A 17,331-nucleotide genomic window follows, 5' to 3' on the forward strand; every position below is an offset into this window, starting at 1 on the left:
AGTTCCTTTATTGTAAAGTAAAAAGTAGGTATTTTCTTTTATGCAGCCAAAAGGCAAACAAATATTGTTCATTTAACTAAATGTATTTTATTACAAATCAACACGTTTGATCCACACAGTAAATAGAGGAAAGACAACAGTATGCCTTTTCCTGCAAGTTTCACCAAACACTCCTGTTCCCTCCACTCCAGTGGTTGAGGAGGGACCTGATTCTGCAGTTGTCGGTGATTAAAAAAAGAATTAGCCGGCCTAGCATGGCACCACAAATGAGCAAACCCCTCTGGAAGACCAGAGAGACCAAGCAAAGCACATTTCCAATTATACCACCAAATAACTCATTTTCTTATTGGGCTTCCTATAATTGTAGTGGGTATTGGGTGCATGCAACTCAATTTGTCTTACATATTTGTTGGTAGGATGGTAAAAGAGTTGACAGAGCCAAGGGAATGATGTGAAAGAATGAGACAAAAAAATAAAGAAAAGAGGATGAGATAGATCCCTTATTATTTGTTTGATCGGCTTCATCCTCCTTAATACTGTTGAAGTTTTAAGCCAGGACAAAAATGCCACTTTAATCATCTGTGGATTGAGGAATGGGAAGACTATCATTTTTCGAGTAATCAGAAAATGTCTCTCCAGAGTAATGGACTTTGTTCTGACTGCTGAAATTAATGAGGCTTCCAGTGATGTGATTATCTGTCCCGAGGATCAATATACAGTGCAAAAATAATTGACAAATTAAATTACTGCAAATTCTTGGAAACTTGAGTTTGTTAAAAGTGTCTTTTTACTTTTTTTTTTAATGTAACACAAATAAAGATGTTAAAGTTTTTGCACACACGCACGTCAAACTAAGTTGGGTAAGCTTTATTAGATTTGCACACACCGTTAGTGTTCAGTTTAAATTGTTCTCCATCCTCTCCAACCACTTACATGTCAAGAAACTAGACTACATGTCAATACAGTACAGCCATGTGAAAGGCACAGCATGGGCCACGAAGCCATTTCAAGTTGCATTTTCTACAGAGCATACAGTTTATGACGCAATGATCTATAGGACTGACACATTATAGTGCCTTTTTACTGCTAATATGTACTCTTATTCTCATACAGATGTCACACTATGCCTGTCTGTTGGTAACAAATTAATGTCATTCAAACATTAAGTTCAAAAAAATAATATTAAAAAAATAAGTAACATTTCACACATGTACGGTACAAACTTTACATAGAAGAGTTCGTGTGGAATACAGTGTAAATTAGACACCATGTTTATGTTAGTCCATTGAACAGTAGTCTTTTTGATTTCTTCACAAATTTTTACAATTTAGCCTTTGAATTGTTGATTCAAAAATCTGTTTTTATTAAGAAAAACAAACAAATAAAATTGTAATAATTTGTTTAAGGAGCCTACATTAAAACTATTAAAAAAAAAATGTAAACGCAAATCAAGGGAGTACAGACTACATATTATCCGCTCTGCATAGTCCCATTATCAATGCTCATTTAAACGCTTGTCATCTCTGTGTGTATTACTGTTTGTACCACTTTGTGCATGTAGGGTTTTTCATGTTTGTGTATGTGCAAGAGGCAGCAGTTCAAACTGGGCCTGTCAGATTCTGGGTACACTGTGAGGTAACAGCAAGCAGTAAAGTGCATCTCAAGCAGCATGTGTGTGTGTACTGTGTGAGTGAGAACAGAAGGGACAGCTGTGGTTTTGTTGTGAGGCGAGCTGCCCGTTGCTCTCTGCAGGGAAACTGTGAAACAGTCGGGGTCTAAAAGGGACCTTGTCCCTGCTCCCTGCTGGGCTCTCCCGTCCAGATCTGTTATAGTGTTCCCCGTCTTTGTTCAGTAACTAAGAGCTCTGTGTTTAGAAGTGTGAAAACCCCTTTATCGCTAATGCCCCCAGCATTGTGTTGTCATTGTCGTGTTGGTCATCAAAACGCTCGCAAATTTAAACAAGCATATGTCACAAACCAAGGTGCATTTTAAATGTGACGACAACATTTTGAAATTTATTGTTGTGTTGAGGTCACCGATTATCATGGAAGCATCAAATATCCATCTTGGCCAAATATGTAAACTCCACACATACCATGTTAAATATTTCTTTAGTCAATTTTCAATTGCACTCAAATACAAAATACATGGATCTATGTTAAGACTAGCGTACATGTAAGACAATTTACAAAACGTCATAATTGATGTCAGTCATGTGAACCCTTGCTTAGTAAGAATCATAGCCAACAATTCATGAGTAACCTGGCAGCTGCCAAGGGCCATCCTGTTGGCTCCTCCAGCCTCAGTCCCCAGCCCCAGGTCTCAGTCCGGAGCACGTGTGGCTGAGCCGGGCTTCCTTTGGCTGTGGTTGCGGCCTGAGCTGTGCTTCAGCCAGGTGGGGAGAAGAGTCCAGGCTCCCACTAGGAGGAGGCTGACGTCTCCATTGTGGACAGGATGCGGACCACCTCGGCTCTCTGTGTGGGTGAGATGTGCTGGGTCATGTGCACGATAGAATCCATGGCAACCTCTGGATTGGCTTGGACGAGGCTGGAAAATAAAAGGGAAGATTAAAGAAAACAACATCGTAATCACGCCACCTGGATGGCCAGGTGGGCGGATGGAAGTAATGACAGGTGAAAATGAGTGGCACTGTGTTCCTCTTCACCACACTGAGGCCGCAGAGAGAATTATCACCTGCGTATCTGCTTGAGGATGTGATCTCGGCGGATATACTTGATGTTCTCATCGACGACAGACCTTGCCCCCTCTTCTTCAGCTAGTTGCCTCTCCAGCCATGCCACCACCTCTTCATTATTATCCCACAGATAGGCCTGTGTTATGCAGGGAGAAGATATAGAGTTGTTTTTTTTGAATAAATAAAGCCTAGAAATCACACTTTTTCTTAATGTAATTGGGAATGTAAAAGAAGTCCAATGAAAGAATTAAAACTTGCACAACGTGTGAATGGATAAAATATATAAGATATCACAAATCAACAAATAAATAACAACAAAAGAGAAGGCCAGGCACAAAGTGTGGCCCGGATATCTTGTTGAATGGACCTGATAGGAACATTAGTATTCATGAGTGCTGGCATCTCTGATCCCAAACAAAGCCAGGCTGGAGGGCTTAGCAAAGATTTGGGGAGTTGAGGGGTTTAATGGTCTCTTGCCTTTTTTTTTTTTCTTCCTTTTTTTTTTTTTTTTTTTATGAACAGTCCTGCTTGACGTCCACAAGAACATTTAATGCCATTATTAATCATTTTTAATCTGTTTGCTTTTAATTAAGAAACAGCGTGTTGCTCTCCTATCTGCACGTGCCAGGGCTGTGATTAATTGTGGCTTAAGACAGCCGGTCCTGATTGGGATAATATATTAGCTAACAAGGAGGCCACTTCTTAGGAGATCTCAGACGCTGGGCCGGCTCCTGTCACCCCCGCGGCTGGTACTCCTTGCCTGAGACTGGGCCGGAAGGACCAGCGTTTATTTATTATCTCTGAGGGACGTTTACTTCTTATAAAGTTACAGTTATCAGTGCATCTCTATTATATCATCGTGCTTTAATAGGAATGCTTACTACCTCTTTATCTGGTACACCTTGAGGAGAAGGAGAAGAAGCTTCCGGGTAAAATTAAACCTATCATCATTCCCTGTGTATTGAGGAAATTAGGAAATAGACACTGTAGTTTTCTACGGAGTTCTTTGGCCACATTCACTCTCTTAACTTTTACATTGACTTGGATTTCATTTTGCAAGATATTTGGCATAATTATATGGTCATTTTTGCCCTTATCCGTAGCACCGCCGGACCCGAAGCCCAAGTGCGTTTGTATCCTTTTGTGTGGCGGCGGGGCCATTATCGCATAATCCTTCTCCATCTCTTTAGCGCTTGCGCTAATCTCTTGCAGCAAGGACACACACAGCTCCCACAAACCATACACAGCCAGTCTATCTAATTGCTGGAACCCACGCAAAACTAGTATACCCTTATCAATGTATAATGCGCTATTTAGTGAGCTTCTTATTGTTAGCAACATCTGCAAAAACAATCAGTTTACATTATAAAAACAAACAAACACTCTATTCTATTTGGTTCTATCTGAAGCTGTTTAGAGTTGTATAACCTGCAGCGTAAAACATAAAAGGCTGGAAATAAAGTTTCAACACATTTATTTTGGCAAGTAAACTACATGGGACATATAATTATGGTGCAAATGATTGCCTTTTCACATTAAGTCATACAAAAGAACGACGAGAAGTCCCCTCAGCATTTATCTTTGTCTCCCCATGTGTCCTATGCGCCGCAAGTCTTTCAATTCAACAGTTAACGCACAACTTGCCATCTGATCGTGTATATCCACACCAGCCTATAAAATAATACAATTTAGAAACTTAGAAAGTGTTTTGTTAAAATGAGTCACACACGGTAAATAACATTCCTGATATTAGAATAGCGTATAGCAAACTGACGGGACTCCCGTATCAGGACACAACCTTTACAGCCAATAGTCTAGTGTGACTAGTTTTGCTTTCAGTTCTGATATTTTACACATATGACAGAATGAATACTGTGGGCCTTCAAACCTTATTGATTAAAAGTGAATGCAAATGAATATTTCTGTATAAATGAGTTCCTATGTCCAATTTATTGTCTTATTGTGCTGTAGGTCCATTATGCAAATGAATTAATTCCACTGCGTAGGAAAGTACCAATGTTAACCGACACTGCTCCTGGCAACAAAAGTTTTTTTTTTTTTAACAAACCCAAATATTTGGTTTTCTTAACTTTATTCCATAATTATTACAAAATAGCCATGTGCTTAATAGGTATTCAGGAAAAGTCAGGGCATGTGCAAAAACACAGCAAAGATATAAAAAATAAATAAATAGCTGCGCTGCACTTACGCCTGCGGTGTGTTCTGGGTGTAACGGTGTCGGCTCGGGCGGTTCTAGTGTTAAAGAACCATAAACTGACCCCCCAAATGAAGCTGCACTGGTTAACATTTGTTAACTGACATGAGGTAAACCAGTAAACTACTACCTTTTAAATTTTTTAGCATACATTCAAAATCATTGTGATCAAAATGAATTCAATTCACTCCTCACGCTTACGTCCTTAAAAGTAACCGCTAATTTACAAACTATGTACGTCAATAGGATATCACTTACGGATTTCCACATTTTCCACTCAGTCAGTATTGCGAGACTGTACGTAGAACAAAGCACACGATTATGTGGTGAAGTTTTACCTTGACAGTCCCCTCGGCCTCCACAAACCAACGGCGCAGCATTGCCTGGGTCTGTCCGTCTGTCAGCTCGCTGTTGGCCGCTTGGATCTTCATCTTCACTGTGTCCTCCAGCAGCAGACGCCGCAGGCGCCAGTAGAAGAACTGACGGGACGTTGGCCAGTCAAGGATATCCTGAGTCGAGTGAAAAAAAAAAATCAACAATCATTTAAATGCAGCTACGGTTATTAGAAGCTAATACTTCCTACATTTTAGAATTTTCTTTAAATGTCAACATTCAAGTCAGTGTAATTCATTCTTTATGAATATAAAAAGGGATATGAATAAGTTCCTGGCTGTCTTAACCTATTCCTAGAATGTCACAATGACATAGAACTCAGTAGCAAAAACGGACAGCCTGTGCTTTGGCTTGATTACATTTTTTTTTTTCAATTTTGATTACATAATCCCGGGCGGTATGTGTGTGGATTTATGAGATGACGTATATTTCTACCTAATATAAAACAGTCTGCTTTAACACAAATTACACTTAATTCTAAGGGATAATTTAGGTTTAGGAAAATGGGATGCTGGAATCTTTTCATTTTGTTGTGGATTCACAAGTCTAACACTGTCAATTAGGCTAATAGGTGTTACAGAAATATGTTATTCTGTAAATTAAGGGTTCATCACAGTGGACTGAATTCCTTTCACAGATAGAACTGCTGGTGTACCCGAGTTAAACATGCAGACCTGTACAGTCTTTCCAGTTCATGCTGTTCACATGACCAGAAGGGTTTTTGACAGATGGATGGCAGTCAAAGCGAGTGTGTGTGTATGTTTGTATGTGAAAGATGGGACGGGGATGGCACAGGATGGGATGGGGCTTGCCTGAGGCTACTCTGTGCTTTTTGAGGTGATCGACCAGGGTCATCATGAGATAATTATGAGGACGAGTCTTACAGCCTGGCGAGACCCGACATTAGTCACTAGGCAGGTGCAGCTAGACCGATACTCCCCTGCGGGCTTGTCACGTTATTCACATACTGCACCCTCGCAGTGTAGCAATACATGCCTGCAAGAAGTGCTCACCGTTATTACGCCCTTCTCTTGCATGCGACCTGGGGTGTCGTGGAGGTCTGCAAACTGCACAGCCACCTGGTGGTAGATAGGCAGGAGAAACTCCTCGCGTTCCTTCAGCTTGGTCTCCAGCTCTTTACAATCAGGGGGACTCAGCTCTGGTGTTCCTGTTGGCACACCAAACCATAAAACACTGCTGTCAAATCCTCTGCCCAAAACTGACTGCCATGCGCCTAAAGGTTTTGATTACAAGCCGAGTATCTTGCCAATATGTGCAGAAAACTACGTTCAGGTGTGAAAGCCAAAAATGATATCCTGCCATAGCATTACGATAGTTCCTTAGTTACCTTGTAGTTCTTTTATTATTAGACAAAATACAAAACACACAGCATTTTTAGGTACATAATTGTATTTAGAGGTTGTACCAGAATAGATTTATGTGGTTTAATTTTCAAATAAACACTATATTTTTGTTAATGTTTTCACCCTGTGTGTTGAGCTCTCTTTTTAGCTGCAGAGTGAGGCATCTTAATTCGGTTCCATCTTTGTTGGAACCTGGAATTCAACATATGTTATCATGCATCCAAGTCCAAAATTTATCACAGGACTATGGGACATGAAGTATTTGGCCGTTGTATGTCTTACATTTTCAACAATTTGGTTCGTCTTTCACACTAATTCTAAACAATCTGGAGTCAGTCCAATAGAAGCGATGCACCTTTTAGGTCTATTTCCAGCAATTCAGGTTCTACATGAGCATTGCTGCAGTAAATTAACACCCGCTAACAGCATTTTCTTTTTGAGCTCCCCCAAACCCCTGGCTGCTGTCACCAAAGACTGATTTCTGTCAATTCCAATCTGTAGGCTCTCAAACCCACCCCAGTAACCCTCCATTCCAACAGTTTGCCAAAAGCGCAAAGCCTAAACAGTTTGGACCACAGTTGCTCCGAGCCTGGAGGAAATCAATAGCAGGAGAGACAGGAGAGCTGGTGATTGATCCGTGCGGGCTGTGATTGACATGTCTCCCAAGGGAGTGCAGTGAAGATGATACAATCGACACCAAATAAAGAGCAACAGTGAATGCACACACGCTCCCGCCTGAGCTCCACACTGAAATGAGGACAAGGCCAAGGGGGACAGAGACGCCCGTAAAGAGCTATAATTAGAGTTGAAGTGGATAACTCACCCAGTTTTTCAGCCAAGCCCATGTAGATCGGATCCACTCTTCTCATAGTCTTCACCAGGTCCTTTTTCCTGAATTTGATCTCCACTGTTCCTTCAGGCTCCAAAACTCCACCTCTGGAGACAAGAATGATTTAAGTGAACAAATGTGGTTGGTTAAAGATGATCCTCAATCTCCCCTTTTTTTAGTCCAACTCACCGGCTGTCCTTGTCAGCGTACATCTCCATGTGACGGGGGTTGATGGTGGGATCTATAACCACCCAGGATCCTCCTCTCAGCTCAGCCTGGGGGGGGATATAAACCAGTACGGGCTGCTTGTACTCCCTCAGCCCGTCCACAATGTAGGCCCCAAACTTCAACACCTGGTCGTACATATCTGAGAGAGATAATTTCATATGAGATACTGAATGGGTTTCATCCCGGATTGACTGATTACCGCATAAGTACCTTTCATTCCTCCAGAAAAGCCCCTCCAGTTTGAAAACACCATAAGAGGTAGGCCCTCTCTGTTCAGGTCTTTAATGGCCTGGGCTGTTTTGAAAGCAGAATCTGGGAACCACACCTGCCCTGCCTGCTGGATGATCTAAATATACAAGCCAAAAAATCAGCACCAGTAGCTGTGCGTTTGTAAATGTCGAAATACTTGGATGACAGTTCACGCCTGAGTGTAAGCATTGAGCGACCACTTACCTTTGCCTCAGAGTCCAAATTGGCTGGATCGGCTGGGATTGACAGCTCCACTGACCTGGTTTCCACAGCGACCACTCCGGTAGGTATCCCACCCAGTCTGTGGAGAGAGGCCATTTAGCGCTGACATCTACAAAACAACCTTGACTAGATTTATAGCACAAACAAATTCATTATTGGCAGTGTGTCATCATGGTTTTACGTTCTAGTGGGACAATTACCTGGCTCTGCCTACCACCACACTCTGAGCCCATGGCTGCATGATCTCCATAAAGGAGCCCTGGTCAAAAAAGCCACTCTGCCAGGTTCCCTTTTGAGCTGTAAATACAAAAAGGGAGTGAGGGTATTGAGACGGACAGCGCAAAAAGGTTTGAAAAAAAGTGTGAAAAGGCAAAGAAAGTAGAGTTAAGTATTGCAAAGTGGAACTGCAGCTGTATCAATTTCTGAAAATACTTCCATAGCGTTTGCAAAAACAGACTTTGTTCCTCCCGCAGTCCAAGGTTCTGTATCTTTTTTACTCAGAATCTATAATCGTAGCAGCAAACCATGATGGATGACTGCAGGAATTGTTTTTTTCAGCTGTTTTTCTGCCTGCACACCCTGAGAAACATGCACAGCCTACGAGGTTACCATTCAATTAAGCCTCGCCACTCATCACTACCAGAGACGTTGACTGGCTTCCCATACTGTCCCCCAAATCTCTTTGCTGTCCCAAGCTGTAATTACAGGGATGTGGAACCTGCTCAGTCCTGACCTGCAGTGTAAAACATATTAGATCCATTTTGGTGCTATCTTTTTCTTGCCTTTAGCATCATTCTGTTAGATTTCACTGTTTCTCTATTGGTTTCCAAATAGTCTCTGTAATAATGAACTATTTCAACCTTTAACCCAGGAGATAATAAGATTAAATGATGAATCTTTATATATACTTTATAAATAGCGCACACACAAAAGAGAGTGTGGCTATTTAACACTGCTGATGAAGCAATTGAATAAAAAGGATTAGTAGAGGAAATGGGCAAAAGTGAAAGTATATAAATCATCATCAAAGTTACAACCACAATGCTACATAATGCAATACAACTTTAAGTGCAACTCAGTATTTGACGTAGCAACCAATTGTTCCATTTCCTGAACAGAAAATGGATAAGGCTAAATATATACAGCACAGGCCTGCAACTAGCAATTGTTTTCATTATTGATGAAATAGTTTCCTGGAGCTCAATTTGATGTCTCAGAATTTCTTGTTTTGTCCAATCAACAATTAGAAATTATGCAGATATTTATATTCATGTAGATATTTCATTTACAGTAATTTAACAACTGGTAAAAGTGGGAGATCCTGTTTTACTCAATATTTACTTACTTATTAGGGATCAATATCACAGAACCACGACCCAAACTGTATTTACCAGAACTTGTCAGCTACACTATTCTGCACCTACCTCGCAACAAGAATGAACAAGTTACCAATAAAGATCTAAATGGACACCCAGACTGGACACTCACTTGGGCTGGGACGTCCTGCTAGCATCCAGCGAGGGTCATACGGAGTCTTTGTAGGCACAAAATCCACCAGACGATCTATGGGATCCTTGGCATTGAGGATGGGTACTGGACTAGATTTACACTGAAGAAAGGAAAATGTCTTTATTTTACAAAGAAAAAAAAACACATAGCTCTAAACATTTGGATAACGGGTTTTATCACACAGATATAGGATGCATTGTCCTATTAAAAACAACAGCTAAACATTACTGTACCATGGGCATGTAGGACAGCCACTGCAGAAGTGCGAAGACTCCCTCAAAGTCGTCACAAACAGTAGAGTGGGTCACGCCATTGTTGTGCATGATTTGAATGCCACCAAGTTGGTTGTTCGATGTGTACACTTCTCTGCCCAGCACCTGTGGTAAGAAAAATACCAAGGTGCTGATTATTTTTTTATTTTTTTTAATCAGGCCACACAAGAAAATAATGCAGAACATAATACTTTTCTGTTGAATCCCGGACTGCCTGATATTTAATTCTGTCTATTTAGGCATGTAGCATGATCGCAAACAAGGCTTTTGAGGGTCCATCACAAGAAGTCACGTGCAGCAGCAGCAAATTGCAGGAGCTTAGCTCTTTTAAAAGCAGCTTGAAAACTGGAGCAGCAGTTTTCTGCCCAATTTAATTTCATGTGAATTCACCCTTTAAAAGCCTCCTCTCTCTAGTCTACAATGGAGCCAACAGGGTTAATCCGCTGTTCATGTTGTGTTTTGCAACCTTTGCCGATAACAGGTGGTGTTGTCACCAGGCTTCTGGTGTGGGGGGGCAGTGGATCAATGAGATCGCACACAGACAGACGTGCCAGGTAACTGTAGGGGGCCCTGCATTACATGGCCCCACTGCCTTGTCAATACAAGTGATCAGCAGCCAGAAATCTCTCTACCACAGCCGTCACAGGTGGGTGGCAGCACATGCCACCATTCCTGGGGGAATTTCTAACAACCGGCATAAATTAACGCATGCCCTTTCTCATCCAAAACACTCAATTCATTCAACTGGGTTATGTCCCTTTATATTGTCATGTGCATGCTGAATATTTATCTAGATACCCATCCACCAGTTGTGATAAAGGGTGTTGTATAAGGGCGAGATGGAAGCCACCAAAGTACTTTTACCTTTCAAAATTTCCCTTATGCCAACTTGAAGCCATAAAATCTCACTCCCATCCCACCCTATTTTCATAGGCAACATAGAACAGGTGGCAGGGCCCTGACATGGTTCCATAAAAATCAGAGAGGAGCTCAATCCCTACCCTCAGCTCTCACCTTTTCAGCCATCATTTACTTTCTTTATTACCATTAATGGTTATGTATCTGGCTACAAATCTAGGGCACTCTCCTAAAGCTGTCAGGAAAGCCTGCGGCCCCAAGAAACATTGCAGTCACCTTGACATACACAAAACCCCTGTGCCTCTGGCCATCGCCGGCTTCATTAAGATTCCACAGCAGAGAGAAGAGGAGGGGATATAGGAGGAGGAACAGAGGGAGGTGACTGTGGAAGAAAATAAGGGGCGAAATGGATGTAATGGCTCACTGGGGTATTTATGCTAGTAGTTACTATCCACTCCCCATGCAAATATGAGAGCTTTCCAGCAGTTAATGAAATGATGATCTCTGGGCTGCAGCCTCCTGCTCTCCATTAAGTTTCAGTTAATAGCTAGTGTACCACATGATAAAAAAGGCGGAAAAATACACTTTTCATGGCCGTGTCACTGGTGAAATCAGTGCTATGTTAAAATACAAACAATCGATTGTAAACAACGTGTATATTGCAATACATCACCTGCACATTGTTGACACTTGTCAGTTAACATTAAAATGAGTCTACTCCCATAAATGGAGCTAAACAGTGGGGGCATCTAAAGACAATTGAGCTTCCAGCAAATAGGAATGCCATCATGGGGCCATTTGCATGATTTGTCATGTTGCGATCTGTCATCTAATTTGAAACGGAGTCGTCGTAATGCATTGACAAGGACAGAGAATGGAAATCAAGACAGGAGGAGGTAGTGAAGCGTGAGAGCCTCTACACACACGTGCATCCACACACACACACACCAATCAACTGCATGCAGAAAAACAATCTGCCTCAGCAAAACTTTTCATTTCGATTAAAAACAAATGATATGGGTGTCCTGCACTGCAGCCCCCGGCATGCCACTCTATTTCTATGCAAATACAACTTCATGGTTCGCTTTCAATTATTCCACAATGAATGGCAGGCAGGCCTATGGCGGTGACCGGAGAGGGAGGTTCTAGTAGAACAGAACGAGCCAAGAGGAGGCCTGATCGCCGAGTTGGAACAGCACCAAAAATCATTGTAAACTTCTGATTTCTTCTATTGATGTATACACACACACACACACACACACACACACACACATCTACCCTGTCAAGCCTATTTCAGAATATGCAGTTTCTGTTAATGTATTATAAAAATAAAAATACACACCACAGTAGTAGTAGTTTAGAGATAACTAACTCTGTGCTTATTCCGTGTTGCACGCAATCAGACAATTTAAAAAATGCTTGAAAGAAAAAAGGTTACGCTTGCAAAAAATTTAACTCAAATATTAATGTACATGGTAGACACGTTTACCTTGTTGAGTGCTCCAGCTCCAGTAAGGATAATGTGAGAGTTGTCTACTTGAATGGTTCTCTGTCCCAGCCTCACCAGATAGGCTCCAATCCCTATGGCCCTGCATGTGACCTATGGGTCATACAATCACGTTAAGGCTTGCATGCTAATCAACTCTTTGTATAGAACAAGTCCTTGCTTTCTAAAGATTAGTGTACAGCTTAAGGCTACGTGTATGTTGTACACCAGCTTGCCTACTTCAGTCCTACCAGGTTCATGGTGATGATCTCATCATAAGCCAGAGAGGATTCTCCAGCAATCATCCCAGATCCTTTCAGATTCTCCACACCCAACCCTTCATCTTTTCCAATGATGTCAGTGATCTTGTACCTGCATGGCAACACATACATTTACTGACAGCTGGATGTGACCTTCCAATAGCGTTTCCTTCCATTGTCACTTGTGTGATAATCTCATAGGCTTTAATATGTGAAGATGTACTTGACTGAGTCTACAGCTTCTTGCAGATTTATTTCCTCACAGACAAAATGAAATATTAAGGAGTAATAAAAAGATGTACCTGGATTCTCCCTCATCCTCCACATGTTCGCAATGAACAGAGTTTAGGGCTGAAACTTTCTTGTAGTCCTGAGGTGTGAGGTAGAGATATTTGAAACCCTGCAGGGGAATATAGCAATGCTTAGTTATGACAGACAATGATACCGATGTAAAACACAAATCAAATTCAATCTTTTGAAAGAAAAGGGGAAAATAGAACAGGGAAGTTTCATAAATCAGAAACCATGATAAACAAACGTTCACTAGTACAATTAGGAATATACTGACCTTATAAGGGTCAGCTGTATCTTGCCAAGCAACATGGAACATGTGTCTGATTTCCTCCGCCAGCCCAATGCGGGCGCCACTGTTGGCTGCGATGTAGATTCGGGGGATGCCGCTCTCCCGTGCCATCTCTGAGGCTCGCAGGAACAACAAGTCCTCCTGTGGCCCAAATGAGCCTATCTTGTGTGTGATGTCGTTACTTATAACGATGATCTCACGCCCGGCTGGATATTCTGGAGTACGCAAGGTCATCCGCCATGCCACCATACCAATCTGGATATAGAGAACAGAGGCACTTTAACACAATATAATGTAAGATAAATACACTGTAAAAACTCTATATTTATTCAATTGAATTAATTTGGGTTAGGGTTGCAAACTGCAGCACTTTCTGCTTGGCCTAAATAGAATTACCAGACATAGGTGGTATTTATTAATCCACGTTCAATAATGCATTAAGTATTGCAATTCAACAATAAAGTATTTTAAGAACACAGCAAAAGAAACACAGAGACACCTACAGAGTGAAAAGGAAATTGCACATTTTGAAAGAGGTAAATAGACAAAAAAGGTCATGTGTCATGAGTACTATTAACCTGTTTTTTTTAAGTCAGTATTTGAGCATTAAACTAACACAACTGACCTCATTGCCCCCTGGCAGTCTGTTCATCTGCACCAGCTGGCCTTGGGCGTCAAGAACCAGCTCTGTGAAGGTAAGCAGCTCAGAAGGAAGAGGGCATTTGGGTAAGGTGGCAAAGGACTGGAATGAGTGCCACAGCTTTTTCAGAGCCTGGGAAAAAGATAAATTAAAAATAAAGTTATTCAATCAACAATGTTTTGACAAGTTATAATTCTAAGCATAACCCAAGCACGGTCAAGACGTGAGTTATTTCTTTTTGTTTTGTACCTGTCTGAACATTTCTGGAAAGTCATAGACATAAGTGGTGCCCAGAGACTGCGCCTGGAAGCGCTTAGACTGCAGCAGGTCCTTGGTCACATAGGGGGTGTTGATGAGCATGCCGTGCAGCGGACCCTGCTTGTCACCATATGCTTGGAACATGATCTGTACAAAGAGGGACAGAGATAGTTACTTTTTTTTTATGGACCCACTGAACTCTTCTACCACCTTGCCGAAAATACCATGTTGGTTTGAGAATGATGATGATAATGAGCATCTGTCATACCCACTTCAACAGCATTAACCAACCCAAAGTATATGAGCTACCGATCCCTTATTCTATACACTATGAACAAATTCAGACAGAAGCACAACTCGGAGCAATGTACACAGGAAGTGGCACAAATCTAGAAAGGACATCAGGCTTTGTAATCATACATTATCAGGGCCATCAGACAAAGACACACAGCGATATATGTAACCTATCCTAAGTGCTGCAATGTGCAGGTATGTTTGATACAGACACTTCTAATCACAGCTGTTTAGTTGAATTACACCTTAAAAAAGCTCAGCAGCATGTCCTTGTATGCCAAAAGCATTCCACTCCAGACTGACACTCACAACATCTTTCTATTAGATTTATTCTAAACTCAAGTTCAATCATTTTAGAAATGATTGCAGGAAATGCAGCAGTTTGTTTTCTCAACCATGTTTAGGATCTTGAAATAAAAACCAAAATCATCAACTCTCACATTCTGCTGGAGCTGGTGGGACAACATTTCACTCAATATGTTTTTTTTTTTTTTTTTTTAATCAATCGATTTACTATAATGGATGGTTGATGGACAGATGGATGAATGGCCAGGTGAAGTGTTACTTACCTGATCAGCTGTCAAGTCAAAGGATATTCCTAAAGTACTTGTCCACCAGGCTAAGAGCCCCGACACCATACTGGATCTTTACATAAACTGAATAAATCTTCTAGCCAGAATTTTGAAATTTTTTAGTCTAGGCTTGTTAATTGCATTCTGGGAACTGAGGCTTCCAGGATGGAGCGGAAGTTTTTTGCCAGCAACTGGACAATAAGCAGATGAGATGGAAGATGTATCAGTGCCCCACCTGTCGGTCTTTGGGCCCCACCTGTCCCGTTCGGGAATCAGTGACCTCCTTGTACAGGCTGATGTCCAGGTAGTAGCCTGATTCATTGGTAAGAAAGAGGCGGATGGGGATCTGCTTTCCCGTTGGAGTCAGGCGGATGTTAATTTTCAGTTCGGCCTGCAGGACACGCAGCTTCCACAGACGGCTGCCGTAACGCATCACCATGGAGCGCACAGACTCCTCGATCTGAAGTTTGAAGAGAAGGCAAACTCATTAATAACACTGCGAGCTCTGGTCTGACTGCGTGTCAGAGATGTGTCCGTGTGTATGTGTATGTGATAGTTTCACAAACCTTTGATGGGTCCATGATGACTGTGGGGACAAAATTGAGGAAGATATGGTTGCAGTCAGTTCGTACAGTTGTGTTATTGAAAGCCACCTCCAGCTCATCCATGGCTTCCAGCAGCAGACGCTCTGCCTCATTGTGAAGGTATTCAAAAGAGGCCTCCTAGTGAAGCAACAGAAGAAAAAAAAACTGTCATTGGGGGTACGTACAATTTATGTGTAAATCAAACAAAAGGACCTACAGAACTGTGATGGAGAATCCAAACCATTTGAAAACAACTTAAAAAATAGGAGCGCCACAGTTTTTCCCCATCGTCTTACCTTTGTGACCAGATCGGAGTGGCGGATAATGGCTCGCACAAAGAAACGGTAGTCCGTAACCTCTGCGCCCACCTCCACACGGGCTGCACCCAGGTACAAATGCATCTTGTGGTTGGAACATGGGATGGCACTTAGTGCAAAATTGCGCATGCGGTTGAGCTCCAATTGGAAAGCTAGTGCTGGCTCCAAATGACGATAGATCCTGTCCTCCTCAAACTATTATGAAACGGACAGGACAGAATCACAAACACAAATACTACACCTTTTTAAACAAAGATGCTCAAAGACTTTCCTGAAAAACTTTTTCTTTACGAGTTAGGCTTCCTAGGCTACCATTATCTCTTCCATTAAAAGAAGAAGTCCAAATTGGCAATTTCAGGAGCACCGAGTTGATGTAAGAGTAAAAAAGATGCCTGTGAGCCACACACTGTATTAAGTAAATGAAATTATGGGCAATCTCAATCTCAGAAAGCTGCTAATGGGTGCCATTTCTCTTAAATGGGAGACATAATTTAAGAGTTCATTACTTTAATGAGTTTTGGTGGTGTCATTGTAGTGAAACTATCAGGGGTAACGGAGAGGAAGAGCCATCACTGATTGTGATAGAGTGAAAGTCAGCACTGCCAGGGGGGTTAAAAGTTGTTTCCTATAACCACAGAACGGGTTTGAATGGTCTCCCAGTCAAGGAAAGTCAATCAATCTGTATTTTAAAATGTGTTGGTAAATTTCACAATCATTTGATGCACGTGTGTTACCCTTTATCTTTTCAATATACTATAGACCATAGTCCAATAGGCCATTCTACATCAGCAAACACAAATCTATCCACTCAGAAAACAGTTAAAAGTGATAATTAGACACATGGTTTGAAATATGTAGACACCCACCTTGTTTCTTGCACGGAATGTGAAGAATTTTGGGAATTCTCTCTGTATGGAGGATAGTGAGACAGAGAAAGCAAGAAAAAAAAAAAAAATTAACAATTGTCTCCATAGCGGAAAACCATGGCTATAGGCACAGCAGTACCAGCAGCACCAACTCTAGTTAGCCACATATTGACTATAAACTTAATCACAGCAGGTGTCAAGAAGCTAAGCTGGACTTTGCTAAAATTTTTATACCAGTAAGTATGGAGTATTATGCAGTGATGATAAGGACCTTGCTCTACATGCAATGGGACGTATGCTGCTTTACTGCTGTCATTTATCTATCAGAAAATCACTGTGTATTCACTCAGATAGCAAGCTGACATAAAAAATGACAATAGGCTGCATATATAGCACCAGTCACTCTGCTAATGAATAAAACATTTCCTTTTTTCAGAGACATTTGATCCCTGAATAATGCCTGGTAGCCCTCTTTGACGTTATCAGATGAAGTGTCGCACTTGTCAAAACAATGCCAGACCGATTGGAAATGCACTCATCAGCTCACAGCCTGCACAATAACAAGGGAACTGCAGTAGTACACACACTGGAAACCTTCACAGCCATGATTTGACACTGTGATTACGCATCATATTCA

The 17,331-nt window shown here is 41.5% G+C and overlaps 1 protein-coding gene across 10 annotated transcripts in view; it reads right to left on the reverse strand.

Moving 5' to 3' along the window:
• Positions 1-836: 836 nt before the first annotated feature.
• The window catches only part of acaca (acetyl-CoA carboxylase alpha), a 33,519-nt gene continuing 17,024 nt past the window's right edge, over positions 837-17,331 (reverse strand). For 5 of the 10 annotated variants that reach the window (XM_034889608.1, XM_034889607.1, XM_034889603.1 and 2 more), the window contains 21 exons: positions 16,695-16,736; positions 15,808-16,023; positions 15,494-15,649; positions 15,184-15,387; positions 14,053-14,208; positions 13,789-13,935; positions 13,149-13,418; positions 12,883-12,980; positions 12,572-12,692; positions 12,324-12,434; positions 9,938-10,081; positions 9,684-9,804; positions 8,396-8,492; positions 8,178-8,274; positions 7,935-8,070; positions 7,686-7,863; positions 7,491-7,603; positions 6,317-6,471; positions 5,249-5,419; positions 2,695-2,831; positions 837-2,547 (listed from right to left, as the gene is read on the reverse strand). In XM_034889608.1, the coding sequence (XP_034745499.1) occupies positions 2,421-2,547; positions 2,695-2,831; positions 5,249-5,419; positions 6,317-6,471; positions 7,491-7,603; positions 7,686-7,863; positions 7,935-8,070; positions 8,178-8,274; positions 8,396-8,492; positions 9,684-9,804; positions 9,938-10,081; positions 12,324-12,434; positions 12,572-12,692; positions 12,883-12,980; positions 13,149-13,418; positions 13,789-13,935; positions 14,053-14,208; positions 15,184-15,387; positions 15,494-15,649; positions 15,808-16,023; positions 16,695-16,736 (2,997 nt within the window). In that variant the 3' untranslated portion in view covers positions 837-2,420. Of the gene's footprint in view, positions 2,548-2,694; positions 2,832-5,248; positions 5,420-6,316; positions 6,472-7,490; positions 7,604-7,685; positions 7,864-7,934; positions 8,071-8,177; positions 8,275-8,395; positions 8,493-9,683; positions 9,805-9,937; positions 10,082-12,323; positions 12,435-12,571; positions 12,693-12,882; positions 12,981-13,148; positions 13,419-13,788; positions 13,936-14,052; positions 14,209-15,162; positions 15,388-15,493; positions 15,650-15,807; positions 16,024-16,694; positions 16,737-17,331 lie in introns of all 10 variants that reach the window. The other 5 variants (XM_034889605.1, XM_034889606.1, XM_034889602.1 and 2 more) reach the window with 1 other exon arrangement.

Source organism: Etheostoma cragini, chromosome 13 (assembly GCF_013103735.1).
Source record: "Etheostoma cragini isolate CJK2018 chromosome 13, CSU_Ecrag_1.0, whole genome shotgun sequence".
Lineage (NCBI taxonomy): Eukaryota > Metazoa > Chordata > Actinopteri > Perciformes > Percidae > Etheostoma > Etheostoma cragini.